The sequence below is a fragment of the Tarenaya hassleriana genome, unplaced genomic scaffold, assembly GCF_000463585.1.
Source record: "Tarenaya hassleriana unplaced genomic scaffold, ASM46358v1 Cleome39, whole genome shotgun sequence".
In the NCBI taxonomy this organism is placed as follows: domain Eukaryota; kingdom Viridiplantae; phylum Streptophyta; class Magnoliopsida; order Brassicales; family Cleomaceae; genus Tarenaya; species Tarenaya hassleriana.
Genome location: NW_010966822.1, coordinates 583,511 through 599,254, shown reverse-complemented (window position 1 = coordinate 599,254; position 15,744 = coordinate 583,511). Strand labels below are relative to the sequence as shown.

General features: G+C 35.6%; 3 protein-coding genes across 3 annotated transcripts; 2 read left to right on the top strand and 1 right to left on the bottom strand.

Annotated features, from left to right (window-relative positions):
• Positions 1–3,741: 3,741 nt before the first annotated feature.
• On the top strand, positions 3,742–4,883 carry LOC104822938 (glutathione S-transferase U11-like). The gene is made up of 2 exons (XM_010554304.1): positions 3,742–4,165; positions 4,344–4,883. Exons 1-2 carry the CDS (start codon positions 3,836–3,838, stop codon positions 4,701–4,703), a joined length of 690 nt encoding a protein of 229 aa, XP_010552606.1. The 5' UTR covers positions 3,742–3,835; the 3' UTR covers positions 4,704–4,883.
• A 564-nt stretch (positions 4,884–5,447) lies between these two features.
• Positions 5,448–6,223, top strand: LOC104822937 (glutathione S-transferase U13-like). Its single transcript, XM_010554303.1, has 2 exons — positions 5,448–5,777; positions 5,870–6,223. Exons 1-2 carry the CDS (start codon positions 5,448–5,450, stop codon positions 6,221–6,223), a joined length of 684 nt encoding a protein of 227 aa, XP_010552605.1.
• Positions 6,224–9,330: 3,107 nt separating this feature from the next.
• On the bottom strand, positions 9,331–11,738 carry LOC104822936 (LEAF RUST 10 DISEASE-RESISTANCE LOCUS RECEPTOR-LIKE PROTEIN KINASE-like 1.5). Its single transcript, XM_010554302.2, has one exon. The coding sequence runs from the start codon at positions 11,543–11,545 to the stop codon at positions 9,614–9,616; it is 1,932 nt and encodes a 643-aa protein (XP_010552604.1). The 5' UTR covers positions 11,546–11,738; the 3' UTR covers positions 9,331–9,613.
• Positions 11,739–15,744: the final 4,006 nt, after the last annotated feature.

Below are 15,744 nucleotides of genomic sequence, written 5' to 3'. Positions count from 1 at the left end.
ACATATATACTGTTGAATTGTGAAGAACTTAAGCCATACGAAAGGTACACATTTTTTAATCTTAGATGTGATTAGAAATTAATTAATTACATATTTATATATTTGCTAGTAATACTTTATTTCAATTTTAAATATTTTCATCATTTTTCAGTCGGTCTCTCCAAATAAGGGCTGCATCTATGGATTAGGAGGATTGCAGCGAGATTTGTTCGATGATTTCGGTGCAGCAATTCCTCCTGGCATGCAGAGCGATCTCGAACAACAACGGCAGATCGAAACACTCGAGCAACATCTTGCAGCAACGAGGCAACAAGTGACTAACCTCGAACAAATCGTTGAGCTTATGCGGGGTGATCGACCACTCCACAATACGCCTCAAGCTCGGGAGCAGAAACGACGGGACGTAATCTCGGGACTAGCGAAGACGAAGAAACCCGTAGTGCCAATTAATTATTATTGTTGAAAATATTTTATATTTTCTGTAATATTCGAACAATTTTTTATTTTAATATTTTAATTTTATTTTGGTTTTATTATATATATATATTTATTAATATATAATATATATAAATATAAATAAAAAAATAAAATAAATATTTAATTCAATTTCCAAATCCAACGGACTGCCGTTGTAAATACCGTTGTAACATTTCGACGGCGTTTCCAACGGATATTCCAACGGATTTCCATGGCAAATACCGTTGTAAATCCGTTAGAATATTTCTAACGGATATTCTAACGGTCCCGTCGAAAAGTAGCCACGGATATCCGTTGGAATATCCTTGAGATATTCCGACGAACAAATCCGTTGGAATTCTGTTGGAAATATACCACGGAAGAACCGTTGGAAATCCGTTGAAATATTCCAACGGATGACGGCGTTGGAATTCCGTTTGGAATTTGCCACGGAATTCCAACGGAACCGCGTTTCTAACGACTGTTTTCCTACGGATATATCCGTTGGAAATCCGTTGGAAAAGTCGAATTCCAACGGATTTTCGGCCATTTCCAACGGATTTGCCGGTTGAAATTTGGGTTTTTTTTTTGTAGTGGATGAATTCGTTCCGAATCTAATTTTAACTCTCGTTATCAATCAGAATCTAAGATCAATCAATCAATTGGCCAAGAAGATCAAAAGCAATAAACTCAATTCAATCAAACCGACGGGTATCAATAACGTAGTCTCGGAAAATAAAAACCAAACAAATCCCTACAAGGTTAAATTCCTAGCTACGTACAGTGAAACGACTACTCGCAACCCATAACAACAAATGAATTCAAATCAATAAGAAGAAACATAGAAACAGATAAAGAAGAAACTCGCAGCGATCTCTCGACGACGGTTCTTCAATCTCTGCTCCCGGGAAACTCCGTCTTGATTCTCTCTCGAGTTCTCTGGCTTCTGCTGTGATCTCTCGATGATTTCTGAAGCTCAAGACGTCTTCTATTTATTTGCTTGGCAGCTGGGCTTCTTCCTTTCTGAAAATGGAAGTTCAGATGCAAAATAGGAAGTTTTTCCGTAATGCAACACGGCCGTGTCGAATGCAACACGGTCCGTGTCAATTCTCTGTTAAAAATCTGCACTTTAGACATGGGCTGAACATGGGCGAGTTTGAATCAACACGGCCGTGTCGAATGACAACATGGTCCGTGTCAATTCACTGAGCAAAACTTCACTTTTTTCAGCACGGACACAACACGGCCGTGTCGAATGCAACACGGTCCGTGTCAATTCTTCAACTCGAACATGCTTGACAGATTTGCTCATAACTTTTTGCTCCAACGTCAGATTTGTGTGAATTAGTGTCTATGCGTAGATATTGAAGAGAGCTTTCCAATGAGATAGAGAACGCATAATTTGGACTTGTAGAGTGGAAGTTATTGGGCTTGCAAGATCTGACTTTTTAGGCTTCATGTTTTTCCCCAGAACAACTCCAAATGTTCCCGTTTCGTCCGTGATGTTCCGTAATCCATGTTTTCCACTCATTTTGCTCTCTTTTATGCATGAATACCTGTTTTGACACCAAAGAAATCAATCAAGCAATATCGAGACCAAATGTACTCTAGAATGCCTATAAATATGCAAAACCGAGTAAAACGCACTAGACATCCTATACCAAAATGTCACCAAAATACATGTTATCAGTTGACATCCCTAATATATAGGTCTTTTGATCCAGAAATTATATCTCCCTCGTGAAAAGTCGAAAACTTGACCTGCGTTTACATGACACCACTTGCCAACCACTGCCCATTTTTTTTTATGCATTGGGAAGCTCGGCCCCAGCTGTAGCCCTTTGGGACTCGCTGACCCCCGGTCACAGCGGTGACCTCACAGCGGCTCGCTAACACAGGAATCGCAGCATACACCCTTAGTGCACGCAGAACCGAATAAATCCAAATCCACACATACGAGTTTGCGATACATGTGTGAGAGGTGAATCAACTGTAACTGATAGGTGACATGTGAGCGGCTGGAGTCGAACCCCCAACCTCTCAGTATGAAAGACATGCTCTTTGCCAACTCACCTGGGGTTTTTTCCCAACCACTGCCCATGTTAGTCTAGTAATAACAGTTTGTGTTAGTCAGTGTCTAATATTTATGTAGGAACATATATTCCTTTTTTTAAAATGTTAAATATTTTCTTTTGCATTTCAAATCAGAAGATCCAATAAACTATTATTATAAAAAAAATTAATTTAATTATTTACGAAACTAATATATATATATATAAATCGATAATATTACAGATATGAGTAAAAATTCATATAAAATTAATGAAATTTTATATTAAATTATATGTGTAACCAATAAACCAAATTATTATTTTCCTTTTTAATCATCATATTATTAAAATATTCAGAACATATTTTTCTGGTACGTGCCTATATATAGATGAAAACTCCACGTAGAAGTTGGATTTTTTTTAAATGTTTTACATAGCTATTAATACCATGCATGGACATGCAAGCGATCACAACCAACAAGTAGCAACAATACGAAACTTCGTGGTGGCGGTCCAAACACAAACACAATTGACAGCAACATATATCGTATTACATAATTGTACCTTTTTGACTGGTAATATTATTAAAAAAAAATTCAGACGCACGTTTTCTTTTATCGGCAAGTAATATGGATAATATACATGTATTTAAGTCAAACCTAAAGAATTGACCACACCACCTCTTCCTACAGTATGATAATATACAGACAAAACTAAAACATTATTGTCAAAAATGAACTCCCAAAATATATAATTTAAATATTACTTTTTTGAGCTTTAGCATGAGAGCATGTATCAAAATTCAACAATTCAGTTTAAAAAAGGAGACGAGTAAAGATTTGTGACCTACTTGGTTGGGTGTTTACTGTTTACTTCACTTTAAAATATAAGGGTTCGGACCATAATTTTGAATATATATAGATATATATATGTGTGTGTGCGCGTGAACACTTTTTTTCTTAAAATGTAAACAATTAGAATATAAATAAATAACCACAAAACGAGAAATAATACAATCTTTTGAATAGTAAGCTCCGTAACTAATGGAAGCAGGAAACTAAGCCGAAGTTTCAAAATTCCTTGGAATTTTAAAAGACTCACCAACCAAATCAGTAAGCCGCCAATGTGAGAAAATCTTAACCATAAATTAAATCCAATCACAAAAAAAAGGAAGCTCCCCTCTATATAAACATGGCAACTCACATAGACACATCCACCAAAACCAAAGCGCACAACAAAAACATAAAGTTAACAACACCTTCCCTTCGCACTTAACCACAAAGATTTGATTTTTTTTTTTGGGTCATACATACCAAATTAATACACACATGGCTCAGAACGGTTTGAACGATCTGAAGCTGATCGGCGCATGGCCGAGCCCCTTCGTCTTGAGGGCTCGGATCGCTCTTAACCTCAAGGGTTTAGACTACGAGTTTCTCGAAGAAGATATTCTCAACTCGAAGAGCGATCTTTTGCTGAAATATAACCCTATCCACAAGAAGATTCCTGTCCTAATCCACTGTGGCAAACCCATCTGTGAATCCCTCAACATCGTTCAATACATCGATGAGGTGTGGTCGTCGGATCACGCCATCCTTCCCTCTAAGCCGTTCGATCGAGCCGTGGCTCGGTTTTGGGATATGTACATTGATGAACACGTAAGTCTCACAACACTAAGCAAACCCTTTCTCTTGTGTAGTTATGTTTTTTTCTTTCTTAACTTCATATTTAAAATGTTTTAGTTTCAAATGTAACAGAATAGTTTTCTCTTCCTTGCTGTCTCTGTTTCTATATATACGCATGACATGTACATACATGTATGTTTAATTTGCGCAGTGCTACACATCCATTAATGGCGTCGCCGGAGCAAAAGGCGACGGGGAGAGAATGGCGGCAGTAGAGAAACTACAGAATTGTTTAGCCCTTTTGGAAGAAGCGTTTCAGAAGTGCAGCAAAGGGAGAGAGTTTTTCGGAGGGGACGAAATCGGATTCATCGACATCGGGTTGGGGTCGATGCTGAGTCCACTTCGTGTCGTCGAGAAGTTTTCCGGCGTGAAATTCCTTAATCCGACCAAGACGCCGGGACTTTTCCGGTGGGCCGACAGGTTCTGTGCCCACGATGCCGTCAAACATGTCATTCCTGATGTCGAGAGGCTCGCTGCCTTCGCCATGCTCAAGTTCAATCGTCAAGATTAAGCCTTAGTATGAAAAAAAAAAAAGAATTTTGTTCTGCTGCCTGTTATCTCCATTTTTACATTTGTTTATATATGTCTCGAATGAGGTTAACGTTGTTTTTTTTTAAATTAATACGGTTTGAGATGTAATAATACCTCAACGTGTCTGTCATGTTTTGTAATGAATTGGATTCTTTTTTCATTTTTGTTATAGTGTTGTTAAAATTACGCCATAATAGAGCAGAAAAGGAATTTACTTATGCGCCTCTCCATCTATACTTTTCTTTATATGTCTCGATGCTCAAATTAGATGGATGTTTTTTTTTTCTTTCTATATGGTTTGAGATGTAACAAATCATTACACCTAAATGTGTCTGTAATGTTTGCAGAGAATTGGATTCTTTTTTTTTTTCAGTGATCTTCTTCAATGAATGAGCCCCAATTCTATAATTTCGATAAGAATGAGAAGATTTTATATGAAGACCATCTTTATATAGATTTCCTTCTATAAATGAATCACAGGTATATAAATTTCAACAAAAAAAAACAACGAGAGAAGATATCCTTCTGTAAATTAATCAAACTATTTTCTTCTATTAATGAATCACAAGCACACAACTTTCTATAACAAAAAAAAGAGAGAGAGAGAAGATTTTCTTCTATTAATGAATCAAAACTGTATATAAAGGTCACAAAAAACACTCCCTTTGCATCAATCAACAATCACCTAAAGGTTATGGTGGATATATACACTCATACATCTAAAATGGCTAGCGACGGCTCCAGTGGCGTGAAGCTGCTGGGCACTTGGTCGAGCCCATTCGTGGTGAGGGCACGAGTAGCTCTCCACCTAAAGTCCGTGACTTACGAGTACGTGGAAGAAGCAATGCTCAACTCAAAGAGCGAACTTCTCCTAAAATACAACCCCATCCACAAGAAAGTACCTGTCCTCATCCATGACGACAAACCCATCTGCGAATCCCTCAACATTGTTCAGTACATCGACGAGACCTGGCTCTCCGGTCCAGCTCTCTTCCCGACCGATCCCCACGACCGGGCCATGGCTCGATTCTGGGGTCAGTACATCGACACACAGGTAAAGACATTTGACTATATATGTGACTGGTTTTTGTGTGTGTATATACAGCTAGAATTACAATTGTATATATGTGTATATATGTATTACAGTGCTTTGCAGCGATTAACGGAGTTGCAGTAGCGAAAGATGAGGAGGGGAGGAAGGCTGCGGCGGCGAATCTGGACGAGTGTTTAGGGAAATTGGAGGAAGCGTTTGAGAAGTGCAGTAAAGGCAGAGACTTTTTCGGAGGTGACAGTATGGGATTCGTAGATATTGCTTGGGGTTCCATATTGGGACCTCTCTGGGTTATCGAGAGATTTTCTGGCGTCCAGTTTCTCCGGCAAGACAAAACTCCCGGTCTTGTCCGATGCTCGGAGAGTTTCTGCGCCCACGACGCCGTCAAGGCGTACATGCCCACCGTTGAAAAGCTCACTGAGTACGCCATAAAAAAATTCAATCTCTAGTCATTCTGTTAGTTACAATCTTGTTTAAGACAGTTCGATTAAATCCGGTTTGAGTTATGTCTTTTCTTGTTAATAATGTTTCGAGTGTAAAAACTGGAAAAATGTTGTTTTAGGTTGAAATTTATACTTCCAAACCCTAAACCAAAACAAGGTTTAACGAGTTCGGATTTAATGTGAATCCAACGTCTCGGCCGAGAAAGCTTCGACAATCACTATATAGTGATTGAGTATTACAAACACGATCGAACTCTCATTCACAAGTCGTCGAACCCTTTACAAGAGAGAACCCAAGAACTCAGAAAACTTGAAGAGAAATGAACTAAAGAAGAAGGTCTCATGTGCCTCTGTTTAAGTGCGGATCGACTACGTTCCTCAACTCTAAAACTACGCCGTTTTCAGTTGATCCGACGCATTTGGTAAAACGCTGCGTTCTGGTCCGGTTCACTTATGCAATTTTCAATCGGCTTCGGTTATCCGGTTTCCTAGTTAATCATACCAGAACCTTCTGCATGACATAGAGACTTCTCCCAGCAAACCTTCAACAAAATTTAATTGCTATAAATAACATTAAAATGCCAAGGATGTATTAAGTTTGGATCGATCAATCAAAGAATTGCTATGTTTGAGTTCATTTTTCTTTCTTCTAGCTTTTTTTTTTAAAATTTAAAGAATATTTTTTTAGTTTTTCAAGCAAAAGATGAGAGAAGATATTTGTTTTCTTTCAAATTCATCCATCCTTCCTTATTTTGTATCACATGTATTTGCGTTTCAATCTATCTTGGTGAAGTAATAATATATTAAGAGTTTTCGGTTATTGAACACATTTAATCTTTGGCATTGAATTATGCTCTTATAAGAGAAATTATTGATATTAGGTACTAAAAAAATATTATTAATTTTAAAGTTATACTTTTGCTTACAAGGGATATCACAATAATGTGATTATTGAAAAATCTACCAAAATACAGTTTTAAATAATAATAATAATTTGGTTTGTGTTAGAAATCCAATAATAATATATTTAGATTGATAAATATTTTATAATAAAATATTAGTATAATGTTAACCTATATAATCTTATCAGTATTTAAAATTTATAGATATTTATTTGATTAAACCAATTTAATGAAATACAACACTATGATTATGTCACATTTGTGTGTTATGTATATTTTATCACAATAATTAACAAGAAATCAATCCATTTTTAATTTAAATAAATCTGAGTTATATCCTCATTTAGTTGAGTCTTTTATTTAGTTCGATCTGTATTTTATTAAATTTGATTCTCATTATTCTAATCATCCCAATTTTCCTTATATTTATACTCCATGACCTGTTCTAAGAATTTTGATTATGCGATGGGAGAGTTATATTAGTTCTTCATACGTGAAAGATCTGTCATCGTCTCGTAAACTATATCCATGATAAAAGTTAGAGTTTCAAATAAAACACCACTTACCAAACTCAAACAAACTCTAATAAGACTCATCCCACAATGACATTTCATTCGAAGTATACATTTCAAGATTCAATTTGATAAAGTCTTTGAAAAATATTCAAAATAAAAATCCAATGACCTAAGAGATACTCACCCAACCAAACTAGCATTTCACATTACATCTTATTAAAACCTTAATATTTTCTATTCATCATATCTTGATGAGAGTTAAGCAAATGTTAGTAGAAAAACTATTTATCATACATTGATTAATCGCTAATAGTTATAGTGGAATTTATGTATTTATTTGATATCTTTAGATTGATAAATATTTTTGTTAATTTTATAATATTTTGTATAATTTAATATTTTTGGTTTAAAGATTTAACAAACCATCAATTTTCCATTTGGCACATCGCTTCTCCTAACCTTATAGTCGTCATCCACGTCATCGGCAACTACCATATACATGATCTATCAAATTTTAATTTTAGTTGAAAATAAAATATGTTTTCTTAACTTGATTACTTATAATCGAATGCGGTCTTATATATATACACACACATATACCATATTAATATATATAGACACGTGGATATATATTTTGATTAATTGACATGTGTATTTTAAATTTAAGAGTATTTAAACCAACAAAAAAATTTAAGATATAAATGCACATATATATATATATATATACAATTATACAGTAGCGGATCTACATGTAAGTGTATGGGGCACATGCCCCCATTCAATCAATTAAATTTTTTTTATTTTTTATACACAATCTGTAAAATTTTGAGTAAAATTATGAAATGCCCCTATATAAAATTAAGTTTTATCATACATAAAAACTGGATTGTCCCCCGTTAGAGAATTCTCTAGATCCGCCACTGCAATTATATATATATATGTACGTACATGCATATGTATATATATGTATGTATTGCCAACAAAAATATGTGCATGACAACATAGAAATATTATGAAATCAAGGTTTAAATTGCAGTTCGTTATAATATTCATTTGTATGCAAAGAACTAAATGATCGATAAGTTGATCATGATATTGTGAGATCGAATAATCATCTCTCATACGGCAAGAGAGGTACATAAAATTCGTTTGGTTATCAGATATATTGTTTTAAAAAAACAATTAAATTTTAAAATTTAAAACTAATTTAAAAAATATATAAAAAAGAAAAAAAAAACATAGAAAAGAGAAATCTTTTACTTTACCCAAAGACTGAGGGCCAAAGACGTCCAAACCAATTCCTCCACATTTTGTCACCTCCCAAACATAAGAAGGCAAACCTGTGAATAATTCCAGATAATCTTCGGCTTCTTCCTTTGTTTGCAGTCGAAGAAATTCAATAAGTTGGATAAAGGGTATCCAGATTTCTTCCTCGATATTGACGGTGATATCATATCTAAACTAAATTTCAAATTCGTGAACTTAAATAAATATATATACAGGTAACAGACACAACAACAACAATTTAACTTAATGTGATTTCTCGAACTTTGTGATTAATGTATATATAATTAAACTACTCATTCTCTTTCTTTTAAATGATATTTGACTCTATTATAAAAATCACAGAACAAAAATCTTTCATATTCTAAATTCTAAACAAAATACTTTTCTATATAGAAAGATAGAAGATTGATGATGGAAAAAAAGTTATTATCAATCTGAAATAAAAGTTGGATGATGTATTTCACCAGATCGAAGTAGGTACACTTGAAGATCTCTTAACTAACTTTGCAAAATCTCAAGAACACGAATGAAACCGCACTCCCAAGTAGTTGTAGTTCTAACTCAACTCATGCGAGTGTGCCATCTGACATTAGAGCTCGGTGGCCCCCACATAACCATGCGCACGTGGGGCCATGTATGACGTCACCCTCCCTTCTCATCATGCCACCATCAGCGGAAATCTAGTCAAGTAGTCAACTTTTCGCCACGTCATCACCGTCCCCACGTGTACACCTCCCGACCCTCCTCAGCTCCGCCACGATCTCCCTCGCGTTGGGGCGATCATCCTTGTCCGCCGCCACGCACCGGAAAGCCAGCTCCGCCAACGCCGGGACTCCGCCGCCGTCTCCGCCGGACATCGCCGCGGCGTCTAGGGCAAGAAGCGGGTCGACAACCTGGTTGAGAAGGCCCATCTGGATCTTGGACACGACCAGATCCGCCAACGCCATTTCCCGCTTCTCACGGCGTTGATCCACCGCCCTCATTCCGGTTATCAGCTCCATCAACACAACGCCGTAACTGTACACGTCACTCTTTTCCGTTAGCCGAAACGACCGGTGGTAGTCCGGATCCAAGTATCCCGGCGTCCCCTGCGGGCCCGTGCACACGTACTCCGACGACGATGCTGACGTAACCGTCGTCGTCACGGACAAGACCATGACCCTGGACAGACCAAAGTCTCCGACTTTGATTCTCATGTCCCTTTCCACGAAGATGTTCGACGATGTGATGTCCCTGTGGACTACCGGAGGAGTAACGGCGAAGTGAAGATACTCTAAAGCCAAAGCCGTTTGAAGAGCTATCTCGACGCGAACTTGCCACGTCAACGTCGATTTCCGGTATAAACTTTTCCGGCCGTGAAGATGGTCGGCGAGTGTGCCGTTGGGAACGTATTCGTAGATGAGGAGGAGACCTCTCGGGTCAGAGCAGTAACCATGGAGCTTGACGAGGTTCGGGTGATTGATGGAGGAGAGAATCAGGATCTCGTTGCAGAAAGATTTCATAGAGAAAGCCTTGCCGGCGGCGGCGGCGGAGGCGCCGTAGTGGTGGAGGTGCTTCACGGCGACGAGCTGGCCGTCGCGGAGGTGGCACAAGTAGACCGACCCGAATCCGCCATCTCCGATCTTGCGCTTCGGGTCGAACTTATTGGTGGCGGATTCAAGCTCTTCGTAGGTGAAGACCGGAGGAAGGAGACTGGCGGAGCGGTGGCGGCGGAGGAACAGAGCCGCCGGGTCTTCTTCGTTTACAGAGGACATTCTCGACTTCCGTGATCGGAAAATCGCTATGCCGACGGAGACAGCCATCAAAAGACATGTCAGCGCGAAGATCAGACATAACACGGCGACGTGATTGACTCGTTTGTCCCGGCCGACGACCCAGACGGGTGAAAATTCGGATCTTGATTGAAAACAGAGGAAGCCCTTGTTCGGATCGGATGAATTGTAGCCACAGACTCCGTCCTTGGCAACGCAGGATCTGCATTTGACGAAATACGGATCCTGAGATTCGTCCCATTCCACTTCGAAACCAAATCTGGAGAAAAAATCATCCAGAAACCCGAAAAGATCTCCCTGACATCCTTGCTCGGCCAACGACGACGAACCGCGAGTGCGTTCACAGCCATGGAGAATCCGGGCGGGATTCTTCAAGAGCTTGCAGTCCCAAGGGCAATGGCTACAGTTCGGTAGAATCAGAGGCGAGCACGGCCGGAGAAGCGAGAGACGAGAGCAGGACGAGTCAGAGACCCGGAACGGCGAACCGGAGAGGTCGATGAACTGGACGGGTACGGAGGAGAACCGGTGAGAAGAACAGTAGCTCCGGTTCGAGTGCAGACGCGGCGAAGACACAGGAGAGAGAAGGAGAGTGGTGGACTGAGGGTCGTAGCGAAGGAGAGAGAAGGAGAGGTTGTTGATGAGGACGACGGCGCGTGGAGTCGCGCAATGGATCTGGAAATTGGGATGGCCACAGCCCGGCGAAGAAGAGAAGGGGAAAGGCGGAGATGAATTAAAGGGTGGACAAAGCGATGGAGAAGAAGAAGAAGAACATGCATTAGAAGCTTCGGCTATGGCGAAAACAGAGCAAACTAGTAAAGTCACTAAAGAGAAGCTACGAGGTGGTTGAGACATGGGTGGAGTTGAACTATGAAGATATTTACGCCGTTGATGCGGTCATGTAAGAAGTAGTTAGCAGATCTGAATCTGATTGTGGTTTTTTTTTAACTTCTTTCTTCTTTTTTTTTCAAAACTCGGTGACCAACGTTGTTGGAAGAGGAAGAAGAAGGTCACGTGAAGGTGTGGGAACTGGGCAAGTGAGGACAAAATGCTGGAAAACAAGAGTTGTCTCGAGCTTTGTTCATTTTTTATTATATTTTTTTAAATTAAAAAATCTAACTTTTTTTTTTATCAATAATCTAATAGAGAAAATTCTATGCTCTTCGACAAATGCTTTTATTGCTTTTACCCTTTTCTTCCTTTGCTTTTGTGATTGCTCCTTTATTTTATATGGTCATTGATTACAAGTTGCAATGCTTTGTTTTTTTTTGTCTCCTTTGCTAAAATTCGAATTCAAAATTTGTAACTTGATGGGGAAAATAACTCAAATAGACTAAATGTGTTGCAACAATTTCAGCGATACATAAAAAAAAAGTAAATTTTTTTTTCAATTCTGTATCACTTTTGGGTTTAAAAAGTTCGAAATAATTTTTTTTCATATTTTTTACGATTTTATTACGACTGTTATATAATTAGCATACAACTAAAAAAAAAAGTATTTACGATCGTATAACAACTAAAGATCTTGTAAACAATTAAATGTATTTTTTTACCACCTTATTTAGAATCAATTATAATTGTATTTAGAATCAATTGCAATTTTATTTAGAATCAATTACGACGTTGTAATTATAATTACATGGTTTTATCAAGGATAATATGGTTTTTTCGAAAAAAATTTAATGGATGGGTTATATTTTTTGGGTGTATCCAAGAAATTACTGCGACAGGTTTGGTATATTTGAGTGATTTACTCAACTTGATGTTAGACATATATTAAAGCATATAAATTTGACGAAATTAAGAAATTCTGCAGATCATGGAACAATTTAAGATTGAAAGATATTAGGAAAAAGATTAATGATCAAATTTTTAAAAAAAAACACTGTTTTTTGGTTAGGTAAAAACTGAGCATGAGCTTATTCGGTTACAGCTTAGTTAAATAAAAATGTGTTGTCCACTAAAATCATATAAATTTATGAAATGCGTATAAGAGATGGGCCAGTCATATAGAATATAGTCAAAAAAGCAACATAAGATTTTAGAAAGAACGAAAAATAATTTAATCATTTATTCAAAGTGGATGCAAATGGTCGGCTTCAAATTAATTGTAGAAAGTAGGAAAATAAATATTTGTAGAAATAATCCAAATAACTCATAACTGTGAATATTTCTAAAATCTCGATATTTTTTTCGAATCATACCATTTAATATTTTTCGAACGGTATATTTTTTATAGAACTAAATTTTCCAAAATCGAATCAAATTTTATAAAATTTTCGAAAAATCGAAATTTTTTAAAGAAAATCTAAATTTGTTAATAAACACCAAAATCGAACCGTACCAAAACCTAAACCGAAACAAACCGAAACAAACCGAATAACGTACTATACTAATTTAGTACAAATTTTAAAATATTGAATAGATTGTTCTCAAATCAAATTCCGAAATGTTCCACCCTAGTGAAAATGGTAGGTAGACACTTGCACTTATAAATAAATTAATTTTAGCTTTTTGTTTTTGTTTTAGGAAAATCACCAAGAAAAATTTTGTACTTTTCATAAGTCAACAAAAAAATCTTGTACTTTTTTATTACAAAAAAAACTCAATATCTATACTTATTCGCCGAAATACACATGTACTCTTCAGATATCACAAAAAAACTATGTATTTTTTATAACCAAATAAACCCTATACTTATATTTATTCGCCGAAATATACCTATACTTTATAAATTCTAGCAAATAAGCCTCTAAACGCAAACGTAAAAAAAATGGGATAAAAAATATGTTTGAACCTAACCCAACCGATATATACTCGAACCAAATCGAATCGATTAAAATATTTTATCATATTGGATATGAATATTTTAAATCCGAAATAATCGAACCGAACTCAACCGATATATACCCGAACCGATTAAAATAATATACTAGATTGGATATGAATATTTCAAATTCGAGTGAATCCAATATCATTATATTAATTTTTCTAATTAAATTTAGAATATATTATATATTAATTGATGATATATAGGTAGATAAACGGTTATATTCGATTATGGTTAATTCGAGTTCGGTTTATTCTTTTTATAGTTATTTCAGATTTGAAATATTTATATCCAATCTGATATATTATTTTAATCGATTCGATTTGGTTCGAGTATATACCAGTTAGGTTAGGTTCGGACTGATTTTTTACCGCGGTTTTTTTGCGTTTGCGTTTAGGGGTTTATTTATTAGAATTTATAAAATACAGATATATTTTGACGAACAAATATAAGTATAGGGTCTGTTTGGTAATAAAAAAAGTACATAGTTTTTTTATCTGATATTTGAAGAGTATAAATATATTTCGGTAAATAAATATAAGAATATATTTTTTGTTTATAATAAAAAAAAAATACATGATTTTTTTGGGGAAATTCTTTTTTGTTGTTTATTTTCTTCCAATGTTGGATATTGGGCCATAAGTACTTCTCAAGATTCTATTACAATATTTATATTTGGACATGCTAAATAAAACTATTGAATAATACACCATAATCTTATATAATATGAATTTATAGCCTAGATTTCATATATTTAAAAAGCCAAGTTTTCTTTCTACTCAATTTCGTTTATCGTTGGAGACTAATGTAAACACGTCCTTATTGGTCAAGATCTCGTGCGCAGATTTCTGTACGTATCCACTCGCAAGCCATTGATTATACCAACGAGAAAACGTGAAAAATCATTGGTACCGTCAATAACCGGATGCCTCAGTTGTCAAATGTTGCTATCATGCGGAATTTACATAATGTTTTAATAGTCCCTTTTTTTGTTTTTCGCAATTGAAATCATTGGTTATAAATCAAAATCCCACGTAAGTCGTCAGACAATATAATCGAAACACGTCTCTTTTTGTCTCTCTTTTTTTATAACAAAAATTATCATGAAAATTAAGTAGCAATGATTACGAAAAGTTTGGTTCATTACATTCGTGTTTGCGGTAAAATGCTAGCGGATTCATGTTATAAGGCCTCTAATATTATTATCGGGCATATGCTTGAGCGCATATATATGGTGTTGGTCTATGTAATTAGCCAAACTTTAAGAAGCCCAGATGTATTATGTATATATTAAGTTAAATTATGAATTCCTAATTCGCATGCCCGTGTGAACTATTTTGAGAACCGGACCAGACAGACGGGTTCGATCGTTCTGAACCGGATGGGATGCCGGTTTTGGAGTTCAACTAAAACTTAGATCTCCATCAAACCAAACCGGTCAAAACCAGGTGTTCATGCAGAAATGGAAAACCGGGCTGTTTCCTTTTATGAATCATATAAAACAATGCAGACACTGAATTTTGTACTTCAAATTTAATCATTGATTTTGTTTTTGTCAAGTTGAGTCCATGATTGGTTAAAGATCATGCAGGAACTAGACGTCCATAGCCGAAAAAAAATATAATATGGTGAAGTTAATAGAAAGTATTTACCAAAAAAAATGTTAGTACAAAGTAGAAACAAACAAGAACGTGAAAAAAAAAAGATGATGGAGTTTAGAAAAAAATTTAACTATGAAACAAAACAAGAGCAGATTTCCCTCCGTTTCATTTTAGATATAGTAAGACTTAAACACACAAATTAAAAAAAAGGATAATTCCATTTAAAACCCTGTACTTTTCTCTCGTCTCAATTTAAACCCTGTACTTTTTTTTTATCCAAAAAAACATTGTACTTTTAAAAATTGGCAATTAAAACTCTATACTTTTAAAAATTAGCAAATAAAACCCTGAACGAAAAACAATATTATTTAATGCTGACATGACATCCTAGTCATCTGCCACATCATCAATCCCTAATATTTAATAATATTAATTAATATAAAATAAAAATAAAATAATAAAAATAAAAATAAAATTTTAAAAATTATATATATTCATAAAATTATACACATATATAAACATGTTTATAAAAATTTTAAAATTATATACATATATAAATATATTTATATATACATATATACATATATATACATATGATACATATATATCTATATATGTGTATA